Source organism: Rhamphochromis sp. 'chilingali' (genome assembly GCF_963969265.1).
Source record: "Rhamphochromis sp. 'chilingali' genome assembly, chromosome: 8".
NCBI classification, from domain to species: domain Eukaryota; kingdom Metazoa; phylum Chordata; class Actinopteri; order Cichliformes; family Cichlidae; genus Rhamphochromis; species Rhamphochromis sp. 'chilingali'.
Window position 1 is genome coordinate 41,329,845 of NC_137935.1, and position 21,986 is coordinate 41,351,830.

Here is a 21,986-nt window from a genome sequence, read left to right on the forward strand (position 1 = left end):
GCAAGTGAAAGGTTGCTGCTTGAGTGTAGCCAAACAGACTGTGACAGAAATAGCATGTAGTGTCTAAAAATCCAAGTCAAGCCTGCTGAACTCTCTGTAGTCACCGCCTGCAGCAAGGCAGCTGTTAATTATTACAATCATAATCCTTTAATATTGCAAAAGGTAATGAACAAGACATTACTGACAAAGTAGTCCTGCTTTGAATTACTTTCAACTTTTGATTTACTAATGTACAATTTTTTTCTTTCAAAATTTTGCAAAAGTGTGAATGACTGCTGAAAACACGTATCAGCAAATGTTTTAGACGTAACACATTTAAACCCATCTGGAAAGACAAATTTCACTCCAGCTGTTACTACAGGGTAGAAAGAGGGCAGACGGCAAAGACGAGCAGCTGCAGAAATCCTGATGAAAATGTAGAGACAGAAAGAACTCTTAAACAAAACAGAGGTTTGTTAAAATGTCATGCATTTATTCACTGTTGATTGACAACACAATGTCTGATTTTGGTGTAAAGGTGAGATAGGTCAGGATATTGTTCGACTCGGTCTGGTTGGGTGAGGGTTAAACTCCACACAAAAAGAAGCAATTTTTACCCTCAGTAAATATGAAGCAACTATTTTGAGTCATGAAACTGAAAAATATCACATCAAATTTTTTTTAGTTCAAATCCTTCATCTTTAATGAAATTGTAACAGTTAAGCCTTAATCTGAACATACTACATAGTACGTGGAAAATTCACATGTGGTTAAAGTTTTAGTACGAGTGGAATGTGGTCAAACTGACTCCCCGCGCCCCTGCTCTCCTTTGGGAAAACCTCACTTATCATACTCACACTCTCTGCTTATTCCTGGTGATAACGAAGAGGAGGCACTTGTGAAATGAGCATTTGGACAACAATCCAGGTGTGTTTCTATGCCTGTGAGAGCTGTGGCGACAGGATGAAATTAGCTACAGGTGCCTCCATCACTGGCAGGGAGCACGTCTGCTTGCACAGGTTCAGCTCTCAGCCTGACTATTAAGACATAACCAATAATATATGACAATTAACACCTGACTATTAGGTATGTCAGTGAAGAAGAAAGGAATGAGAGTGGAAACAGGAAAACACAAAAGCTGAGGCATCTGCCCCCCTAATGTACAGACCTATACACATTGCACTGTCTGTATTTGATTTTTGCACGTGTAGCTTTGGGAGATTAAAGACTTGAGCACTTTGACATTTCCTCCTTCTCCTCCCGAGACTTGCCGTTGGTCACGTCAGCAGACGTGCTTTGGTGCATCGGTGACGTGCTCTTCTGGTGGCCTCACAGCTTGGAGATAGGTGGTCTCATTCTGGCTGCTGCTCAAGCTGCTGTTCCTGAAGGTGGCCATAGGGGGGGCTACCTTCACACCTTTCAGAGTCATTGAGCCATCTATGGCTTTACGGAGCTAGATGAAGAAAGAAGGCAGGAATTGTTCAATTCCAGGTGAGTAACATCCCAATAAAGTTGTTTGAGCCATGCAAACACAAACATAACTCAAGGCTTTAAGCTCATAACAAATTTCCCACGTGTGGGACTAATAAAGGTTATCTTATCTTATTATTTTGGATTGCAGTTTAATTTATATGGTGCCAGATCACCACCATAGTCATATAGCATTAAAGGGAGAAAGAGGTGGTGACAGTAGAGAGAAAGAAACAACGTAGTAGTAGTGCCAGTTGCACGACCTGCTTTTTAAGGCTCAGAGTTTCTCATGCCTGAAGACTTTATATGTACAGCACATAAAAATTCATATCTAATAAAAGCAATGATGTATACATTTTATGTGCATATTAATCTATTATCCCCGCATTAAAGGAACATATGTAATGTGTTGTTCTGTCAGTACATAATAAGAATGCTTTTTTTTCAGCTGTATAATTTCTTTATTAAAAAGGGTGTACCTCAATGTTTTGGTCTTTCAGAGCTTTTCCTTTAATTGGCTTCTTTTAAATATGGGATGTTTTGGCTGTTGTGAGTAAAAGTGCTGCAGATCCTGTCAATGTGCTCTGAGAGTTTAGCCGTCCGTCGATCAGAGATGTGACAGTGTCTGTGTGAGAGACGGGCAGACTGGGAGAGGATGGGTTTATCTGCCCTGACTGGGTTTGTGTTTTTTCTTGCTGTTGGACAGAGGTGGGACATAATTCTCTCACCCCAACCGGTCGCAGCAGATGGCCCCGCCCCTCCCTGAGCCTGTTCTGCCGGAGGTTTCTTCCTGTTAAAAGGGCGTTTTTCCTTCCCACTGTAGCCAAAGTTCTTCCTCATAGGGGGTCATATGATTGTTTTTCTCTGTATCTACTGTACAATATAAAGCGCATTGAGGTGACTTTTGTTGTGATTTGGCGCTGTATAAATAAAATTGAATTGAATTGAATTGAACAAAGTACAAATACTTTGTTACTATACTTTAGTACAATTTTTAGGTATCTGTACTTTACCAGAGGACTTAATTTTCTGACTTCTTTTTACTTTTACTCCCTACATATTTAAACACATATCTGTTCTTCTTACATTTTCAAAACAGGCTCATTGCTTTTGCTGTAACAGATATGAGTTATTATTTCACATCACTGCAAGCCTCCAAACACCAAACTGGTGTGAGTCTAAACAGAAACACATGAAAGGATGTCTGTTTGTTTATTAATCACAAGGAAATGTCATAGAGAAGTCAGGGCTTAAAAGTGGGACGGTGGTGAGTTTTTGGTTTGTTTTTTCCTTTCAACATCGGAACGACTGCAGGTCCATAATTTGCGGTTGTGATACTTTGGCATCTAGCTAGCCCTACAGAAGAGGAGTGAGCATAAGCTTTTTTTTTAAATTGTGAAGTTATTGTGACTTTTCAACTCAGCAAACACACAAACTGTGTGCCGTTTGTCTCACAGTGTGTTTCAGCTAAAGTGCAGCTGCTGGATTTCACAGGGAGAGAAAAGAAAGAGCGCTAGCTTCACTCAGAGATGGAGAAAGATGAGAACGACGGGCAGACTAACTGCTGTCACTCACAGGTCAGTGCAGGATAAACAGGTTAGTTTGCTGCACTGTGATTGGTTTAAAGTAAAGAACAGTGACTGCTGCACAGTGGCTGTGTTTCGTGGTCACAGTTAGCTCACAGTGTAGCACAGATTCATTCACTGAATTCCACCTTCACACCAACTTCATCCAGTCTAACGTAAAGGCGGCATAAACAGTGTAGAGTCAGTGCAGGAAACATCTGGTTGAATCCAGGTGTGTTAGCAGCTCCGCTGATCACAGCCTGTACACTAAGAAAATCTACTGGAAATGAATGTGAGTTTGATTCTTTTCCCCACACTGAACCATTACAACCAGTTTAGTTTAGTTTAGTTTCCCCCACTTTAACCTCTGACGGTGCACATTTCCCTGTTTACAGTCCCCAACTATAATGTAGGCATAAGAAAATAGAGCTGCTTTCTATTTACTTCTGATTCAAGATGAGAATATTTAGAGTTTAATAAAGTTTGTATTAAAATCTACTGATATTATTTTAATATTATGCTAATATAGCACAAGGTTCAGTTAGCTTTGCACAGAAACAGAAACATCCTCCAAAGAGCTTTTCAGAGCCTGTACGTTTTTACTTTTACTGGAGTAAAGAAGTTGATTCTGTACTTCAACTTTTACAGTAATATTTTTTAATAGTAGTATTTGTACTTCTGCTTGAGTACAGAATGTCTGTACTTTTACCAACTCTGCTGGTGGAGCGCAGCTGATTAAGCGATCAAACCCATACACCCCAAAAGTCCTGTAAAGAGAGACTATTACTTCTTTGATGGAAACCACCCCGATGAGGCGTCCGATCCTGGTGACGTAGGCGTGGTCGAGGCCCAGCAGAGAGAAGATGGTGTAGGTCTGTAGGAAAACAGCAGAGGTCTGTAGGTAAAAACTTTCTTCTTACCTAAAGTCCAGTTTGGAAAATGCACCACTGATCTTAATTATCCAAACTTCACCAATATCTAATCACATTTGAGTCATTCAACCTGTCACATTTTCAGCTAAATGGGATTTTTTTTTTTCCACTGTGGGAAATTTGCGAGGGGGAACCGACATGCTTAACAAAGCCGTGTACACCTGTGGACAGAAGACTCTCTATTAACTCGACTTGATGGCTTTAAGAAATGTTTGAAGCTAATCAAAACACATTTGTTTAATCTGCACATGTGACCTGCACACAGGATTTTATTGGGTGTATTATGTGTGTTACGGAAGTAATATAGGCTACTATTTTGTTAAGTTTAGTGAGGCAGTAATATGGGCTGCGGTTAGCATACATACAACTGTGGTCAGTAGTTTACAACACTCATCATGAGCATGAATATCATGGGGGCTTTTAATGGTTTCTTTGAACTGTTGAATGATTGAGCAGCATCTTTAAAAAGCAGGAACTGGGTGCACAAGTTCAGATCTGTTTAGGATTTTCTCCACACGTGTTCAAAAGTATACACCGACTTAAATCTTTAAATAAGTGGTGCTGAAAGTTGGATGATGTCTTTCAACTTTAAAAGGCAGAATCTGTTGACTTCTCAGTCGTGGTCACGTTTGTCTATAACCGAGGGCTGTTAGCAGACAGTTAAAGTGGCAGCTCGATGAGGACCATTAGCACACATCTGTGAAGGCACTAATATTGGTTAATGACACATGCTGGTTTTGGAGTTAGTAGTTTTCATAAGGACCTTCCTTTTTCAGCAAAACAATAGTTATTCTTTTTCCTTTTCTTTGCAGTTGATCTGTATCTGAGATGTATTTGTTTTTCCTTTGTTTTTTCACTTTGCTCTTATAACATCAAATCTTTGTTTTTCTCTAATTGATCATTGTTAGGACAACGTTGAGCCATCACCCAGTCGGCAAAAAACATTTGCCACAATTGCTTTGTTATGGAATACACTTATTTTGAAAGTAACAGAAATGGTGCAGTTTGAAATTGCAGTGTGTATATGTAGACATGATGTAATATTATATATGTATTATAATATTATATATAGGATGTAATATATACATTTTGTTCTGCCAAACTGTTTGTGGATCTTTTCATTTTAGGTCACCTTGCATTAATTTATCATTTTAAATCATACGTACGTTCTTTAAAGGATCAAATACAAGTCAACCGTTGTCCCCTAACCCTAAAACACTGGAAAATACTGCTGTCACTGTGACAGACACATACAGACTGACTGTCGCAGTATTCAGAATTCAAACCTTATGCAGTGATGTACACTCCAGCAGCTGGATCAGGGCAGGGTTAATCTTGCAGTTGTTGAAGTTGACCCTCTCATCAAGTTGCCTTGCCTCCCAGTCTGTAATCTGCAAGTCAACAAGAGTGAAACTCCTTTTCAGCATCCCGTGTTGGATTGATCACTTCATAGCAGTTAGTGATCTACATTATTTTCCCTTAAGATGACTTTAGTTTGTAATAAATGATTCGCTTACAGTAATACAACCTGTCATTCTTGGCCTAAAGTGTATTTTTTGAATAATTAGGCCTCATCTTATCTTAAACACCAACAGAGCAATTTGCTGTCACACTGCTGGCTAAGACTCGCCTCTGTCAGTGCGCCCCAGGGTGGCTGTGGCTACAATGTAGCTGCCATCACCAGTGTGTGAATGTGTGGATGACTGGATGTGTAAAGCGCTTTGGGGTCCTTAGAGACTAGAAAAGCGCTATACAAATACAGGCCATTTACCATTTAAGACAATCTGAAAACAGTTCCATCACCTTCTTTTCAAACTCTTGTTTTTGAAGATGTTTCGCCTCTTATCCAAGAGAATTCCTCATTTCTAAATCTGAACAGGGGGCTGGGTGGAAACCTTTGTAGTCCCCCCATTTTCTCATGTCCCAGAGCAACGAACACTCTACTGCGACCGCTTGTGATCTGCTCATTGGTTGCTCTGTCTGTGTGGATTGTCTGAACATCTTACCTCACTAGTGGGATCTTGAACATCTCGATCATCTTGTACCTGAGAAGCAACAGAAAGCAACGATAGTCAGCGTGTACACTGAACCCAATAACACAACTCAGTGTGAATGCCACAAACACAGGTAAAGGCAAACAACAGCCCTCAGCAGGTTGTTACCTCCATAAACATTTAGCACTATGTCTGTGCACAGAAGATGGACAAAATGACATGAGTCACTGAATGAGTGACTACAAGGACATCAACATTGCAACTTAAAGCTGATGCTGTTTGATGATGACGTCCAGTGTCAAACTACCAACGCCGTGCTTTGCAGCAATCTGCCAAAATACTCCAGAGGTCTGAGTGAGACGGGCTATGTTAGGACACCTTTCTGCAGGGTGGAAGTGTGGGTGTGTGGGTGGGATGTCACTCTCTTACCTCTTCTGCATCTGAACTAGCACAGAAAATGCTTCTCAGTGTGACTCCTGATTCATCTCGTGAGCCTGCATCAGAGACAGAGACACAGACACACAGACCGCAACATAGTCAGGAGGTCCAGCTTAGTGAGCTCAGGGAGTGAAATTAGCTGGTTTGTCTTGTATTTTTAATCAGTGGCCACAAAGCAAACATTTAAAGTGTGAGCTAGAAAAACCAGTGTGTTTATACCTATTTAATTCAAACAGTTTCAGGAGCTGCTCGTCACATAAGGAACAGAGAGAGCAAAACCCACACTTCTATTGAATTTCTATTTCCTTTTGTTTCGAGCCACATCAATCTGGTCTTCTGAAACTCTGCTGTGTGCATGTATTTGCACAGGTAAGTGTAGTTCTTACTGTTGGAAAGCTCAGTGGGTCGCTCCACCACAGGCGGCGGGTTCAGCTCCTCATTAGTGACCTACACACACACACACAGACTGATTAAACAAAATCACAATCACGTGCACTACTGTGGGCTGATGCAACAGAAACACGAGCACACGAATGAAGAGAGCAAACCTGCAGCACCAGAGCTACACTAAGAATTCTCATATTAGTCTGGCCTCAAATGTATGACCTCAGTCAGTCCCCCTGCTGACTTTCCTTTCCCTGACAACATCTTCTCTACGTATACTGAGGATTTTTGAAAAGGCCAGAAAAAAAAATCATGTTTTGCCAAGAAAATATGCTTATCAACATATCAGACAATATCAAATCAAAAGCAGACAGTATCACAGCAGACTGCTCGACTTCCACATCCATGCCTGAGGACGTTCTGCTTAGCCACTCACTCATGTTAAGCAATGCAGTGCAGCAGCTGCAACAAAACATCTTTCATCTATAGACATCTATCTGCAACCTGTCTGCCAATTTCAGTTTATTTCCTCTGCAAACACAGAAATGACCTCGTGCATTCATTCAATTCAACACTTTGATACACAACAATTGCTATGAGCAAGCAATGGACCAGACGGGGTGTGGAGCGAGAGTGAGAACTGAGGAAAAAAACAATGAAGCATGAGCAGGTGAATGGGTGAACATAACAAACATGCAGATAAGTCTAAAGTTTCAGGTGAAAGAAAATGTTGAATCTGTCACTCATATTAGAGCTCCTTTCACAAAGCATGCGTCCTCCTGTGACCTCTCACCTGGATGTGGCCTTCCTCCGGGCCTGTCTGCAGGCTGCTGTTGTTATTGCTGGGTGGGTTCGACTCAGTGGAGAGGAGCTTCTTCGCCTCAGCGCCTCGTTCTTTGATGCACTGCAGACGTCTGGCACAGCTGAGCTGCTGCGAGAGCAGCGACTGGAGCTGGGTACGCTCAATGGAACCCAACAGGATCATTGACTCTGGGAGAGGAGGATAAAAAGGGGCGAAGGAGCAGGTTTTTATGTGAGATAAGGGAAGAGTGTGTAAACTTGTTTTAGAAATAAGGAGTGAGCTAACTGTGGCGATCCCAACCATGTCCTTGAGGCATGTCCTCTTTCTTAAGGTCACATATATATATTTTTTAGGCCTGCTTCTTTTTCTTTCGTCCTCCACTTGTACAGTTGCCTCTTACACTCAACAAAAATATAAACGCAACACCTTTGTTACTGCTCCCATTCCCCATGGGATGGACGTAGAGACCTAAAATTCATTCCAGATACACAATATAACCATCCCTCCCAAACAGTGGTCACAAATCAGTCCAAATGTGTGGTAGTGGGCACATCTGCTATATTGAGATAATCCATCCCACCTCACAGGTGTGCCACATCAGGATGCTGATCTGACATCATGAGTAGTGCACAGGTGTACCTCAGACTGCCCACAACAAAAGGCCACCCTGGAATGTGCAGTTTTTTGCGCTATTGGGGGTCTGGGGACCCAGAACCGGTCAGTATCTGGTGTGACCACCATTTGCCTCATGCAGTGCAACACATCGTCGATTCTAATAGATAAAGTCATGTTAAAAACAGACGTATCTATTGTTCATGTATGTGTTTATTCATGGGGGTAGTGAGTTATTATATGAACATCACAGTGTGTAGCAGTGACTTACCAGCTGATTTGAGCAGGGGTAGAGCCTTTAGTCGACTTTTCATTAGGATGTTTAGCAAGTCTCTGTAGCTGCAGCTGAGTGTGATGTACTGCACGTCGCGCACCATAATGTCCTCCACACGAATGTTATACACCCTGAAATGAGAACGGAGAGGATTATTAATCTGCTGTAGATAGGAAGGACTCGCGAGAGTAGGAAAAACATGAGCATGCTTTTAGGGAAATAAATGGCAGCAACAAAGTTCTGTAGGAAGATTTTTTTTTTATAGATTCTTGTTTAATTCCATGCAGCTCCATTTTAATGGGAGGAGAATCGGGCCCAATGAGGAGCAGCCAACCGCTGTGACTGACCAGCTTCGACTTGAACATCGAAGAAGACAACTTTATGAAATTTGTATCATTTCAGTCACCAAATACCTGATCAGATATTAACTTAGTATTGTTTATGTACATTGATTTCAAGCATTTCCAAATGTTCTTAATTACCTACGTAATACGTTAGTTTTTTGTTTGTTTGTTTTTTGGGGGGGCAGTTATTATTAGCTTTTAATAATTAAACAGTTAAAATTATTCTTGTTTGATGTTTCCCACTTCTAGTTTTTCAAAAGGCCAAAACCTATTTATCATGACAGTTGTGTGCTTGTGTTTCTCCAGTGTATACATACTCGTGCTGACCCCAGCCCAGCTCTGGGAGATAGGGAAGCTTCTTTATCTTGATGATGGAGTCATAGATGGAGGGCTGCAGGGACTGGGCCACAAGGTTGGCCAGGACCACTGCTATCAGGGCCGGCAGAAGGTGGGAGATCTGTCCAGTCAACTCAAGCACCATGACCACGGTGGAAAATGAGTGGCTGACTGCTCCGGACAAAGCTGCAGCACCTTTTGTTGGGAAGAGGAACAGCGAGAGAAATTACTGCTTAAATGTTTGTGTGCTACAGTTGTGCCAAAAACCCAGTTGCAGCATGGCAGACCAACAACTAGCCTAGCCAGTTGAGGCACTAGTTCAAATGGTGACCATACAGCGTGACTTTCGTGGCCTTCTGCAGGACTAGTCCAAGTGCCAGATGGATGTGGTGGAGAGCCTAGCTGTAGGGTTGGCTCCTTGCTGGCACCACCACTACTCCCAATGTGGAGGTGACTCTATACCACATGGGAGAGGGTGCACTTAAGGAAGATTGGACACTGTGGCTGCTGCCTCTGCTGATGAGGAAGCTCAGCTGGCGGCTCTCAGCTCACCTGTGATGGCAAGGGGTTGTTTTGCAGATGGCCAATGGGAAAATGTTGACCAGCTGGAGCTCACACTGAAGGACCACCTCCAACGATTCACAGGAGACTTGACGGGGCATGAGGACCGGCCGTACTCTTATGCCAGACGCCTTGTTTGGCGCAGTTGCCAGGTGACTACCGCCCTATAGTTGTGGCCCGGCCCTGGCTCTGGTGGAGACGGGGGTACTCGAACACTTTGTGGAGGGGCTCCCCGTAGGGTTGGGCGATATATCGAGTTTTTTTAAAAATATCGATATATTTTCATACGAGATATAAGATGTGACAATATCGTTTATATTGATATAGTCTATGTTACGTTATAATTATACTTGTGGAGCTGCAGGTTTGCCTGTCTTTCGTCCACTTTTGTCTCTACGCAACGTTATTCGGCCTCGCCTCTCCTTCACTGAACACAACTCCCCCTCCCCCATAGCTTCACCTGCAGGCAATGACAAGATTCTCCAGCTGCCTCCCTCTTCCCGCTCCACCACAACCACCCACACATGCAGGGCCTTGGAGTAGGGGTATGTCACCAGGGTGCAGAGGAGGCTACCCCCCCCCCCCCCCCCGCCCCCGTCCCCCGTCCCCTTCTGGCTGCCTCTGCCTCAATTTTATCTCACAACTTAGACATTCACATTACTCACACTCTCATTACACATACATATAGGATCTTGGGGGTGGGCACGATACACGGAGTCCAAATTACCATCAGGGTGTACACCCCACCCCTGGCGTCGTTGCCCACCTCTCAAGGTTAAATACACGTAGACATTGAGGGCCAGCAGGAGGGACTATGCGCTTACCTGCTGCTCTCTGGCAGGTAGCTCCATGCCCTCCTGGGTTTTAAATGCACCTTAGAACACACATGCATCAACACTACAATGAGCGGGTGGAGGGAGGTTTGGAGTCTTCTCTCACCCCCATTCTCTGCGACCTGCTGGAGCGGGGGGGCCAGGAGGAGGAGTTGGCCGTCCGACTGCGGTCTGGAGTGTGGGGCCTCCCTGCTGCTGCGGAGTCGGGGCGGTCTGCCTCCCCCCACCGCAGGGAAAAGGATAACACCACCTGGGTCTGGGTGCAGTTCCCCCCTCCAGGGGCAAGGGTACCTATACCCGGGGCTTAGAGTACGCTTGGGGAGTGTGATCGTGTGTACAGCGTCTCTTTATGTCTGTCTCCACGTTGGTTGAGTGTGGAGTAAGTGCATATGAGAGCATGAGGGTGGGAATGGATGTTTGTATCTGTGTGTGCCTGTATATCTGTGTCTATATGTCAGGTTGGGTGTCAGGTGCCACCTCTCTGGGGACATCTCAGGCCCTCCAAGGTTTGGAGGCCTATCTCCACCCACCACCACTTCCCCTGCCAGTGGCGGACTCCCTCAGACATCGGTGCGTTGGTGGTTCTTTGTGTCCGGGGATGGGCGTCCAGGTACACACCGGCTCACTCCTTGGCGGCCGCTTATTGGGGCCTGGAGCCTGGGGCTCGCTCGGGCCACTTCGGAGGTGGGGTGCCCTCGGCCTCTCAGCCTGGGGCTCGGTCACTCAGGCACAGCTGGCTGCCGGCGGAGCTCACGGGCGCGTCACTGCAACTCCCCCTGGCTTCTGCTCCGCGGCTGCTGAGTGAGCCCTCATCTGGGACTCTCCTCAGCTCTTTCTGGGACAGTGGCGCGGCTGCCCCTCTGTTGGTCTTCCTTGGTCTCTTGTGTTCTGGGGGCCTCTGGATGTCTGGAGTTTTGATCTCCTCCATACCTGCTTCATCATTGTGATGTTGTTTATTCTATGACTCTTGTTCTCTTCTGCTTGTTTTCTTTTTTCTTTCTCAACAGGTGATCCAGGTGATCGATATATTTTTTTTTCTGCCCGTTCTGTTGGTTTTTGGTTTTTGCCCTTCTCCCCCGTCCCTCTTCTCAGCTGTTTCTCTTTCCCTCTTTCTTTCTCCCCTTCTTTCCCCCAGTCAAGTCTGTCCCGTATTCAGCAAGTGAAAATAAAATTAACAATAAAAGGTGAATCAAATGGACCATTACGGCAAGGCTGGGATGGTCAATTTGGTAAAGTAAATCCGTTGGGCATCTTTCTTTGCCTTTAGACAACAATTCTGATGGCAAAAGAGCCAAACGGGACAGGCAAAAAAAAAAGAAAAAAAAGACAAGATGAAAGCGGAAAATCAGTGCGCCTTATGTATGAATTCTGGTTGTGCTTACTGACCACGAACCGATTTTATGTGGAACACAGCGCTCAGCAATCTGTCAAAAAATGTTTTAATATGACTTTGCTAAGCTACGGAGCTGCACCGCTTGATGGATTGTCGGAGGATTACGGCTACCGGGGAGGAGCCTCGCGGAGTGATACGTACTGTGTGTGTATAAGGACCACAAATGGCACCTGTTCAGAGACGTGGTGCAGCTGTGAAATCTGTCTCTTTGTTATTATGCTCAGCGTCTATCAGTTTACATTTTGACTGCACAATTGTGAGCTTTTTGTTATGCACAAAAACAACATTGTTTTCTTTTATTTATGGACCATGATTATTTAATAAATGCTGATAATTTATTTTTGAGTAATTTCTTCATGTACATCTACGCTGTATGTAAATAAAAGTGCCCGTGTGACAGCTGGGACACAGTGTGACTAAGAACTCTCTTTTTGTTCTTAACTTAAAACTTAAAACTTAAAAAAAAAAAATCGAGATATATATCTTATATCGCCATCCAGCTAAAAAATATCGAGATATGAATTTTGGGTCACATCGCCCAGCCCTAGCTCCCCGCTCGAACGTTGGAGTGGGCCTGAAGCCAATATTTCCATTTGGACAGCTACAGACCAGATCAGTTTTCGGCGGAGCATATGCAATGGAAGTCCATGGTCCTGGAGTGCCTGAGGCAGGTGGGGCTCTTAGCCAACCCAAAGAAGTGTACAGTTGGACAGAGGTACAGTATCTATCTGCAGGCAACCTTCAGATAGAGAAAACGACAGCCATCGTATCTTGCCCATGTTGCACGACCAGAGAGGAGGTGAGGTGGTGCTTGGGAGATGGAAGCATGTAAATATAAAAATAACCACTGCAGCCAAAAAGAGTGCCTGACGAGCCCAGTAAGCTATTAAGACTCGACTGTACACTGTGTTCGTGTTTTCCTCCGAAACAATAAAGTTCTGCTGGAGCAGCCTTTCAACGCTTCTTTCTCTCGCTAGCAAAGTAAAGCTAGTTACTGGCCTGGCCGAGGTAACAAGAGAGTGCAAACATGTTGAGGGCTGTGTTAGTTCAGTGAGAGATTTATTTGGAAGGAAAATTTTCACTTGTAGTCGAAAACTAATGTGTATGCTTATGCCTGCATTTTTATTTTGTTAAATACAAACAAAATAGCAAAAGTGCTGCCACGTGTCTGGCCAGAAAGAGCTGTTTATTTGAAACTACTGTACTATACTGTGCTATACTGCTGGGTGACTGTCTTCTACTCGTCAAATACATTTCATTGCAATGCTGACCCTGTGCTAACTTGCATATGACAAATGAAACTGAAAGGATTCAGATAGTTAAGAGTGAGAAAAAAATTGTTTTCATGTTTGCAATTTTGTCTTGTTACACAATATTTGGAATTAAATAAAACAAACAACACACTACATTTTAGGAAATATTAGTGGGTGTTTTTGTTTTTTTGTACTACTTGGACACTTAAGTGGCCCTCCAATGAGATGACGGTGCCAGAAGTGGCCCGCGGCTCATTTGAGTTTGAGACCCCTGCCTGTTTAAGGCCTTCCAAGTTGGGGCAGCTTTGTCCCAGCAGGTGAGGGGGTTGACTGTCTGGTCATTTATATAAGCCAGAAGCTATCTGAGCGGGAAGGTAGATACAGCTCTGTGGACGAGCAGTATCTGGCAATACAGTGGTTGGTTGACCTTCTTCATTACTACCTCCTGGGCGACTCTTTTATCCTCTGTTCAGATCATGCGCCGCTACAGTGTCTCCACTGGAAAGCAAAAGTGCTGAAACATTCACGAAACTCCCGAGGTGTGTGCATAGGGTTCTTTGTGAGCTACAAGGGTCTCCAAAATGTTAAGAATGTTATTTTATTTACTTTGTACCAAAGAAAGTATTTGTCATTTTAAGTAGAATGTAGTCAGGAGAGAGTCGCTAACTTACCCACCACAGCGTAGCCTCCTGGCACTATGGGATAGATAGCATGACCTGCATGAATGCCTTCCGGGAACCAGTATGCCATGCATTCTCCAACCAGACGCCCCAAGCCGGCCCCTGAAATGTGGAAGGAGATAGAGATTCACAATCAGTATGTGGCTGTTTATCAAAATCAGCAGTTCTTAGACTTGCAAGAATTTTCAAACATGTGCACAGAAAACTGAAATCGCTGTGGCTTGAGCACCATCAGCCTGACAAAAATAAATTGCTAAGTCAAAATATAAAATTTATCTAAAACAAAAAAAGTATTGAGTTTTGAAATCATTATTGAATCAGTCACTACAGTAATCTAAAATAGGGTTGTCAAACTTTGGTTCAGGGGCCAAAATGAACCTTGCAAAGACTCCAATGTGGTCCACTGGAGAACTCTGGAAAATGAAGGAGTTCACAGATTTTAGTCTTGGAAAAGGCCGACTGGGGAACCAAGAACTCAGTCTCTACAGGACTGGAAACAGTGCGTTAAGTGTCACCGGGCTGGTGAACAGAAAACCCAGTGATATATTCTGCTGACTCAAAGACCTAAACGTCACCTTGAACATTGTCCAATTCTGAGACAATAATTTCACTTACTTTGCTGTCAGCTTCACAAACACCAAAATCATTGAAATAATCTCAGCTCAAAAACATTCTTGCACCCATTTCTGTTATTCAGGCGGGGACAGCTGACGCCCAGCTGTTGCCAGTGCTTGTCCTGTCTTCCAATGTGAGGGCAGCCTACTCCTGCACCCGCACCTACTCGGGTGGGATTGCCATTCAGTCTGCTCCAGTACCCATGCTGGTCCCCAGGGTGAGGCCAGCCAAGACACGGTTGCCTATGGCTTGCCCATCAGCTTGAAATGACGAAATGCAATATCCCAGAATCCATTTCGCCCAAAACTCAAACGAGGCAGTGGCGGAGGAACACAGAGTGGCAGAGTTTGAAAGATTACTCTGTCTGGGTCACAAAATAAACTTTTAAGATATTTTCATGCGAGAATGGTGCTGTGTAAACTTCAAATATCTGCTCGATTTATCAAGACATCACATATTTGCAAAAGTGCTCTAACGTTCTCGGAGATGCCTGTTGAAGGAGTATTGAAGGTCTCTGTTTTGAGGTTTCTTACCACTCTACAGTTTCAGTGCTCCTCGATGGGTAGTTGGCAAATGTTTGTAGGCAAGTCAATTTCTTCTTGACTATCATTACTGCAAACTACTGTCAACCCCAGCAATCTGCTAGTAACCAAATCATTCACAATGTTTTCTGTAGTATTGGCGTAAAAACCTCTCTGTTACCATTTTTGCATAATGACAGCAAGCAAGCAACTTCACACAACCACTAGCTAAACCCTTCAAGAATACTTCTTTTGTCCACTGGTGATTACTCACAGCTAGGCATGCATGACATTACTTGAACTTCCAGTAACACAGTGAGGAATCTGACTCAATGCACATGTTAAACAAAATATAGGTCTGCCTTTATTCACTTTTTAAACATGCTACACAAATATTTTGTCTGAGTGATGTTGAAAAACAAATTCATGGATGTGTTACTTCTAGGCTGGAATGCTGTCAGTCGTTATTATCTGGATGTCCTAAAAACTCCCTGATAAGCATTCAGTTAGTCATCTCTACTTTCAAGATTAGGCTTCAAACTTTCCTTTTTGCCAAAGCATATCATTAGGGCTGGTGACCCTGAATCCTTCCTTAGTTATGCTGCCTTAGGTCTAGCCTGCTGGGGGAGTCTTTCCTTTTTCCCATTTCTTTTCATTCTGTGTGTATATATACAACTACAATTTTTATTTATTAATCTCTGGCTGTCTTCAACTGTGCCTTTATCCTGTTTCTCTCCCCTCACAGTCATGGCAAATGACTGTTCACCCCTGAGCCTTGTGTTAACGCCTTCAAATGTGTTTCATCTGTTCTTCTTCACAGAAAAACACACATCTTACCAATGACAAGTACTGGCATGAAGGCTCCATAGGGCACTGGCATGGTGATGGCCAAGGCACACATCCAGAACTAAAAGAAGAAGAAGACATCAACAGAAAGAATAGGGTGACATTCCAGGAGCTGCATGGTATTATCTGGTGTGTTTCTAGATTCCAGCTCACCACAAGGCAGACCGCAGTCTAAACCCAGATGCTACTTTATACAGACCTTGACCTATTTGGTTTCAATGCGCGATTTCTGTTTTACTCTGCTCAAAGTTTTTTAGATTTACTGTAGGGTTATTTTAATTTGCACAGCTCTTTTCTATAGGCTTATTGTAGCCAGTGTGTGCACACAGGATAGGGCTGGGCGATATGACCCAAAATTCATATCTCAATATTTTTTACCTGGATGGCGATATAAGATATATATCTCGATTTTTTTTTAAAGCCATAAGTTAAGAACAAAAAGAGAGTTCTTAGTCACACTGTGTCCCAGCTGTCACACGGGCACTTTTATTTACATACAGCGTAGATGTACATGAAGAAATTACTCAAAAATAAATTATCAGTATTTATTAAATAATCATGGTCCATAAATAAAAGAAAACAATGTTGTTTTTGTGCATAACAAAAAGCTCACAATTATGCAGTCAAAATGTAAACTAATAGACGCTGAGCATAATAACAAAGAGACAGATTTCACAGCTGCACCACGTCTCTGAACAGGTGCCATTTGTGGTCCTTATACACACACAGTACGTATCACTCCGCGAGGCTCCTCCCCGGTAGCCGTAATCCTCCGACAATCCATCAAGCGGTGCAGCTCCGTAGCTTAGCAAAGTCATATTAAAACATTTTTTGACAGATTGCTGAGCGCTGTGTACCACATAAAATCGGTTCGCGGTCAGTAAGCACAACCAGAATTCATACATAAGGCGCGCTGTCGATTTTTGAGAAAATGAAAGGATTTTAGGCCGTGCAGCCCCTGTGGGCTGCATGTCGTTAGCGCGGTTAGCTCGTTAGCGCGGTTAGCTCGCTAACACGTTGACGCCGTCCAGCCCAATGCACGGGGCGATCCGCGGTAACTCGCTAACGGAGATTTTCCACTTTCATCTTGTCATTGCCTGCAGGTGAAGCTATGGGGGAGGGGGAGTTGTGTTTAGTGAAGGAGAGGCGAGGCCGAGTAACGCAGCGTAGAGACAAAAGTGGACGAAAGAGGCAAACCTGCGGCTCCACAAGTATAATTATAACGTAACATAGACTATATCGATATAAACGATATTGTCACATCTTATATCTCGCATGAAAATAAATCGATATTTTTAAAAAACTCGATATATCGCCCAGCCCTAACACAGGAGATGCACAAATTGGTCACATGCATTGTAGCTTGCATAGTAAATTGACTGAGGAAGTTTTCTCTGACCAGACATCCTTAAATTTCAGTTGAATACCCTTGGTCTAAATCACGGGTCGGCAACCGTTCTGATAATGCTACTCATTATCAGAACGTTTCCTCAGAAGTCAATGTGCCATATCAACCATTGCATTAGCAATCATGCTCAACAGTTCCACGCTATATAGAATAATTTTAAAGAACTATATTTGTTCGCCGATGTTGGCAAAGTGCAGATCAGCTGTTTTAAACAAAAAGCAAATAAAAAAAAACACTTTTTATCCAAAACAAGAACTCTATAACAGCAAAGGAACTGTACGACAGAAAATACAAATGCTATTTATGGTCTACTCACAAAAGTGATAAGGAAAAATACTAAGGCATGTTTGTTAATACATGTTATTGTGGTCTATGGTCTCCCACTCAGAGACACAGGTCTCCAAGTGTCCGGCAGTCAGACGGCTATGGGAGGTGCTGAGAACATTATTTGTGTGATAGAAAGTCTGCTCACACAGATATGTGGAGCCAAACACTGTCAATAAGGCCTGTGCAATGCTCTGAAGACAGTTACACTTGTCAGGTAGTGATGTCCAGCAGGTGAAAATGCACGAGACAAATCCAGCTGCCCATTAAAGCTTTCTGGTTTAATCAGAAAAGAAAGCATTGGTCCAAACACCTGCATTGTGAATTCGTGGTGCTGATGCTGCGCTGAGCAGACAGCTCTTGAACGTTTGAAGTGTTGGAATGTGGAAGTGGCACAACTAATGTAAGCTAATTAGTGATGTGCACCAGTGGCCCGTCCATAGATTATTATTTTTTAATGCACCTTCTCAGATTAATTCACTGTGTGCCGTGCCATCATTTAACCCTTTGCGTGCCAGCTGTGGCACGCATGCCCAGGGTTGCCGACCCCTTTAGAGTCAAAATGATAGCCTAGCTGGATCATCTTCTTATGTTAAGATGTTTGGAACCATTAACCATAAAATAATCATTCAAAGTTTCTTATTCAAAGACAAGAATGCAGCTTATACGTTTAACATTGACATCAGCTCACTAGCAAGATCGGTGTGACAGAGCCAATATCAGTGTGCACCTGACACTCCTACACCATGATAGAAAATCATGTCCTACCGTCAGTGTTCTTTAAATGCATGTGTGCTGCACACGCAGCTTTCAGACCAACCTAGTATCAAAGCAAAGCATGTAATACATAGAGTAGTCCACTGTTTCCATTTCACACTTTGCCTCTCCAAAGCATGAAATGGACATGCATGCACTAGTTGCACTCGCAGTAAGCTGCAGCACCAGCAGAGGGACATATCTTCTTTCCAGCAAATAAAATTAACATGGGAAAGCTTTTAAAAAGACATTAATAACACATTCACATGTAAGTAAATGTGGACCTCTGGATTAAAAAGGGGGGATAGCACCCCGTGTATGTATAATAAATCCTGTCAGGAATTGTGCATGAATTTAACATACTTTACATAGAATGACAAATTCATTTTATACATTATGAAAACTTGCAGACAGACACATTTACTAGCATAAATCAAACCTACAGCTTTGTACACATATTTTCACCTTACTCTCATTATGGTGAAAAGGGCCAGTGTGCCGAAGACGGTGACTTGTGGGTGCATCCAGACTCGTGCGTTTCCAATGTAGTCAAACTCTTCAGCGATGCCGTCTTTAGTCCATGTGCGGTTGTCCAGTAATGTGACCAAAGCCTCGTTCTGTGTCAGCTGGAAAATTTGGAAAATTAAACAAATAAAAAAAATACAATTACTACGACTGTGACTGAGTCGGAGCTCTTTCACAGATAATAGAAACAGAAACACATGACAGATAGTTGGTGTCCATGTAGAGGAATGCTCAGACCTCTACATCGGAGAGACCAAACAGCCACTTCACAAGCGCATGGCACAACACAGAAGAGCCACCTCCACAGGACAAGACTCAGCAGTCCATCTGCATCTTAAGGATAAAGGTCACTCTTTGAGGATGCCAATGTTCACATTTTGGACAGAGAGGACAGATGGTTTGAAAGAGGAGTGAAAGAAGCCATCTATGTCCACTGTGAGCGACCATCTTTGAACAGAGGCGGGGCTTACGACACCAACTCTCTGCCATTTATAATCCAGTTTTGAGATCCTTCCCAGACGCCTTAACGCCCACTCACATCCTGGGCCATCTGACCTCAGGAATTCGCATGATAAGGTGGGGCCAGGTTTCACAATGAGCTCACCCGAAACTCTGGCTGATTGGGACCCACACCCAGTTTCACACCTTGGCTCAGGCGATTAGAGGATCATCAGGGGGTCCTTTTGTCCCTCTGTGGGGGGAAACTCCCACTAGGTTTATATCTGGGACTCTCCACCATTTGACCTTAGAACTGAAGAAGCTTCTTGGATGAGAGGTGAAACGTCTTCAAGCAACTTAAAGAAGTCCAGACGCTTTTCTATGCAAGCTCCTTTGACTACGATGACCTGGATGACTGAGAACCTTCACAGACATATTTCATTCAAAATTCAGTGTTTGGCTTGAAACCCTAGAAGATAATTTCTAATGGTTTCAATATTATCCTTTTATTTAACATTAGCATTTCCATGATGTGTAATCCACAGAAATTTTTTTCATTTTTTTGAGTTAGTTGATGATGTATTTTATTATATAATGAATGACTTCAATTTAACAAGAACAGGCTGAATTTTAAGTCTTATTGATATATCAATAATTTGGTATATCAATAATTAAATGATTTAAGATGGATAAAGACTGTTTTCAAACCATACAACATGTATGATATGTAAACCATCTTTAGATACATTTCAAAATTAGCTTAATTAGAATAAAGAGAAAAAGCCCTGCATATTTTTTTTAAAGAATTCTTTGATGTCTACTGTAATAACTGTAGAGTGATGAGTATATGTAATAAAAATAATATATGGTTCATGGGCTTTGTGAACCTACCTCTCCAGCCATAAACTGTCCAAAACCAGAAGGAAACAATAGTGACGAAATGAGGAAAGAGACCATCACTGGATACACAAGACATCTAAGAACATAGATATATAACAGAAAGAACAAGTAAGCAAGGGTAAAACAATGAAATGCTTTAAAACAATAACATAAAACAATAAACAGGGAATAATGCATGTCTAACAGTTACTGAGAAAACCATAGTTATTCACGCATGGGTGAAAAAGCAACGTGAAGCCAATCACTATATTATATTTATTTTTATAGGTACATTTTTTCCTTTATTTACTCAAGTTTGTTTAACTTAAAATAATACACTTACAGGCCACCTTGCTGGGTATACCTATGAAAATTATTTTTAAGGCAAATCTCAAATTATCCAATCACATGTCAGCAGCTCAATGTATTTATGCATGTGGAGTTTAGAGCTTTACCATATCATTCTGTCAATCTATGATTTGTCATTTATTCCTTTTAAATGAATATAAGAAACTGGAATTTTGTGCACAGGTTTGAATGTGTTTGGGGTTTTCTCTAATACACATAGGATCGAAAGTATGCAGAGACACAAATATACATATGCCCCTATTAATATTTGGTCGAATGTGTTTTAACAGTTGAACTTCGACTAGACTCTTGGTAGCTTAACTGAAATCTATAGCTTGACCACATGGACAAGCCAAAAGCCTTATGGAGAAAAGTATTAATTTCTGATGACCAAACATCGAACTGGCTGGCTATAATGACGAGCGGTATGTTTGAAGGAGTTAATGTGAACTGCACCAACTGTCAAACATGCCCTGGGTCTGTTTTGTACGGAGCCCCTCTGATGACATGGTCCAAAAAGTAAATAAATTGTGGCCACAAAATACTACTTTATGCCCTCGAAATAGTATAACGTGCCCGCGAAATACTTATTTGTGGCCACGCAATACTATTTCGAGGGCACGAAGTAGTATTATAGGTATTTAGTAGTAGTATTATAGGCATAACGTGCGCACGAAATGCTAATTTGTGGGCATGAATTGGGTATAACGTGGCAACGAATTACGCATTTGTGGCAACGAAATAGATAACGTGCGCACATCATATTGATACAATTCCTGGACAGCTGCGTAGAGACATAAGCATAAGAGTAGGCTAAACCTATGCACTGTGGACAGTATGATTGAGTTTTATTTTAGGCTGGGGATGAGCTACAAATGCATTTTGAAAAGCCTGGCAATGCAAGGAACCATTATTATGGAGAGACATTTAAACAGGATATTGAAGGCCCAGTTGCTTTACATAGATTTTATTGTCAACCAACTGCAAGGGCCTGGGAAGGATCACGGTTATCAGTCACGTGTTTCGTGGCCACAAATAAGTATTTCGTGGGCATGTTATACCCATTTCGTGCCCACGAAGTAGTATTTTGCGGCCACAAGATATTTATTTTTTGGACCATGTCATCAGAGGGGCTCTGTACAGTAGTTTTGCTGCCAGTGGTACTGGTACATTATACAAAGTGAGTGGAATAATGAAGGAGGAGGACTACCTCCATATTCTTGAACTTCTTGAAATCAATAGCCAGATGTATGAAGTTATGAATGACATTCTTGTTGCTACTGATCGTGGTAAATATGCTGTGCTTGTGTTATTGGATATGACAGCTGCATTTGACACAGTGGACCACGACCTGCTGATCTCCCGCTTACATCACTGTGTGGGAATTTGTGATCTGGCATTGTCATGGATAAAATCATATCTTTCCGAAAGGAGTTTTTGTGTCAAGCTGGGGCTGGCCGCTTCCTCTGTGGCCCC

The 21,986-nt window shown here is 42.6% G+C and overlaps 1 protein-coding gene across 1 annotated transcript in view; it reads right to left on the minus strand.

Moving 5' to 3' along the window:
- Positions 1-509: 509 nt before the first annotated feature.
- The window catches only part of LOC308400718 (chloride channel protein 2-like), a 60,172-nt gene continuing 38,695 nt past the window's right edge, over positions 510-21,986 (minus strand). The window contains exons 12-24 of the mRNA XM_080888624.1: positions 20,175-20,259; positions 18,791-18,946; positions 15,824-15,893; positions 13,842-13,952; positions 9,112-9,325; positions 8,448-8,581; positions 7,556-7,752; positions 6,765-6,825; positions 6,370-6,434; positions 5,953-5,991; positions 5,233-5,337; positions 3,802-3,888; positions 510-1,432 (exon numbers count right to left, since the gene is read on the minus strand). Of these exons, the coding sequence (XP_080744750.1) occupies positions 1,262-1,432; positions 3,802-3,888; positions 5,233-5,337; positions 5,953-5,991; positions 6,370-6,434; positions 6,765-6,825; positions 7,556-7,752; positions 8,448-8,581; positions 9,112-9,325; positions 13,842-13,952; positions 15,824-15,893; positions 18,791-18,946; positions 20,175-20,259 (1,495 nt within the window). The 3' untranslated portion in view covers positions 510-1,261. The remainder of the gene's footprint in view (positions 1,433-3,801; positions 3,889-5,232; positions 5,338-5,952; positions 5,992-6,369; positions 6,435-6,764; positions 6,826-7,555; positions 7,753-8,447; positions 8,582-9,111; positions 9,326-13,841; positions 13,953-15,823; positions 15,894-18,790; positions 18,947-20,174; positions 20,260-21,986) is intronic.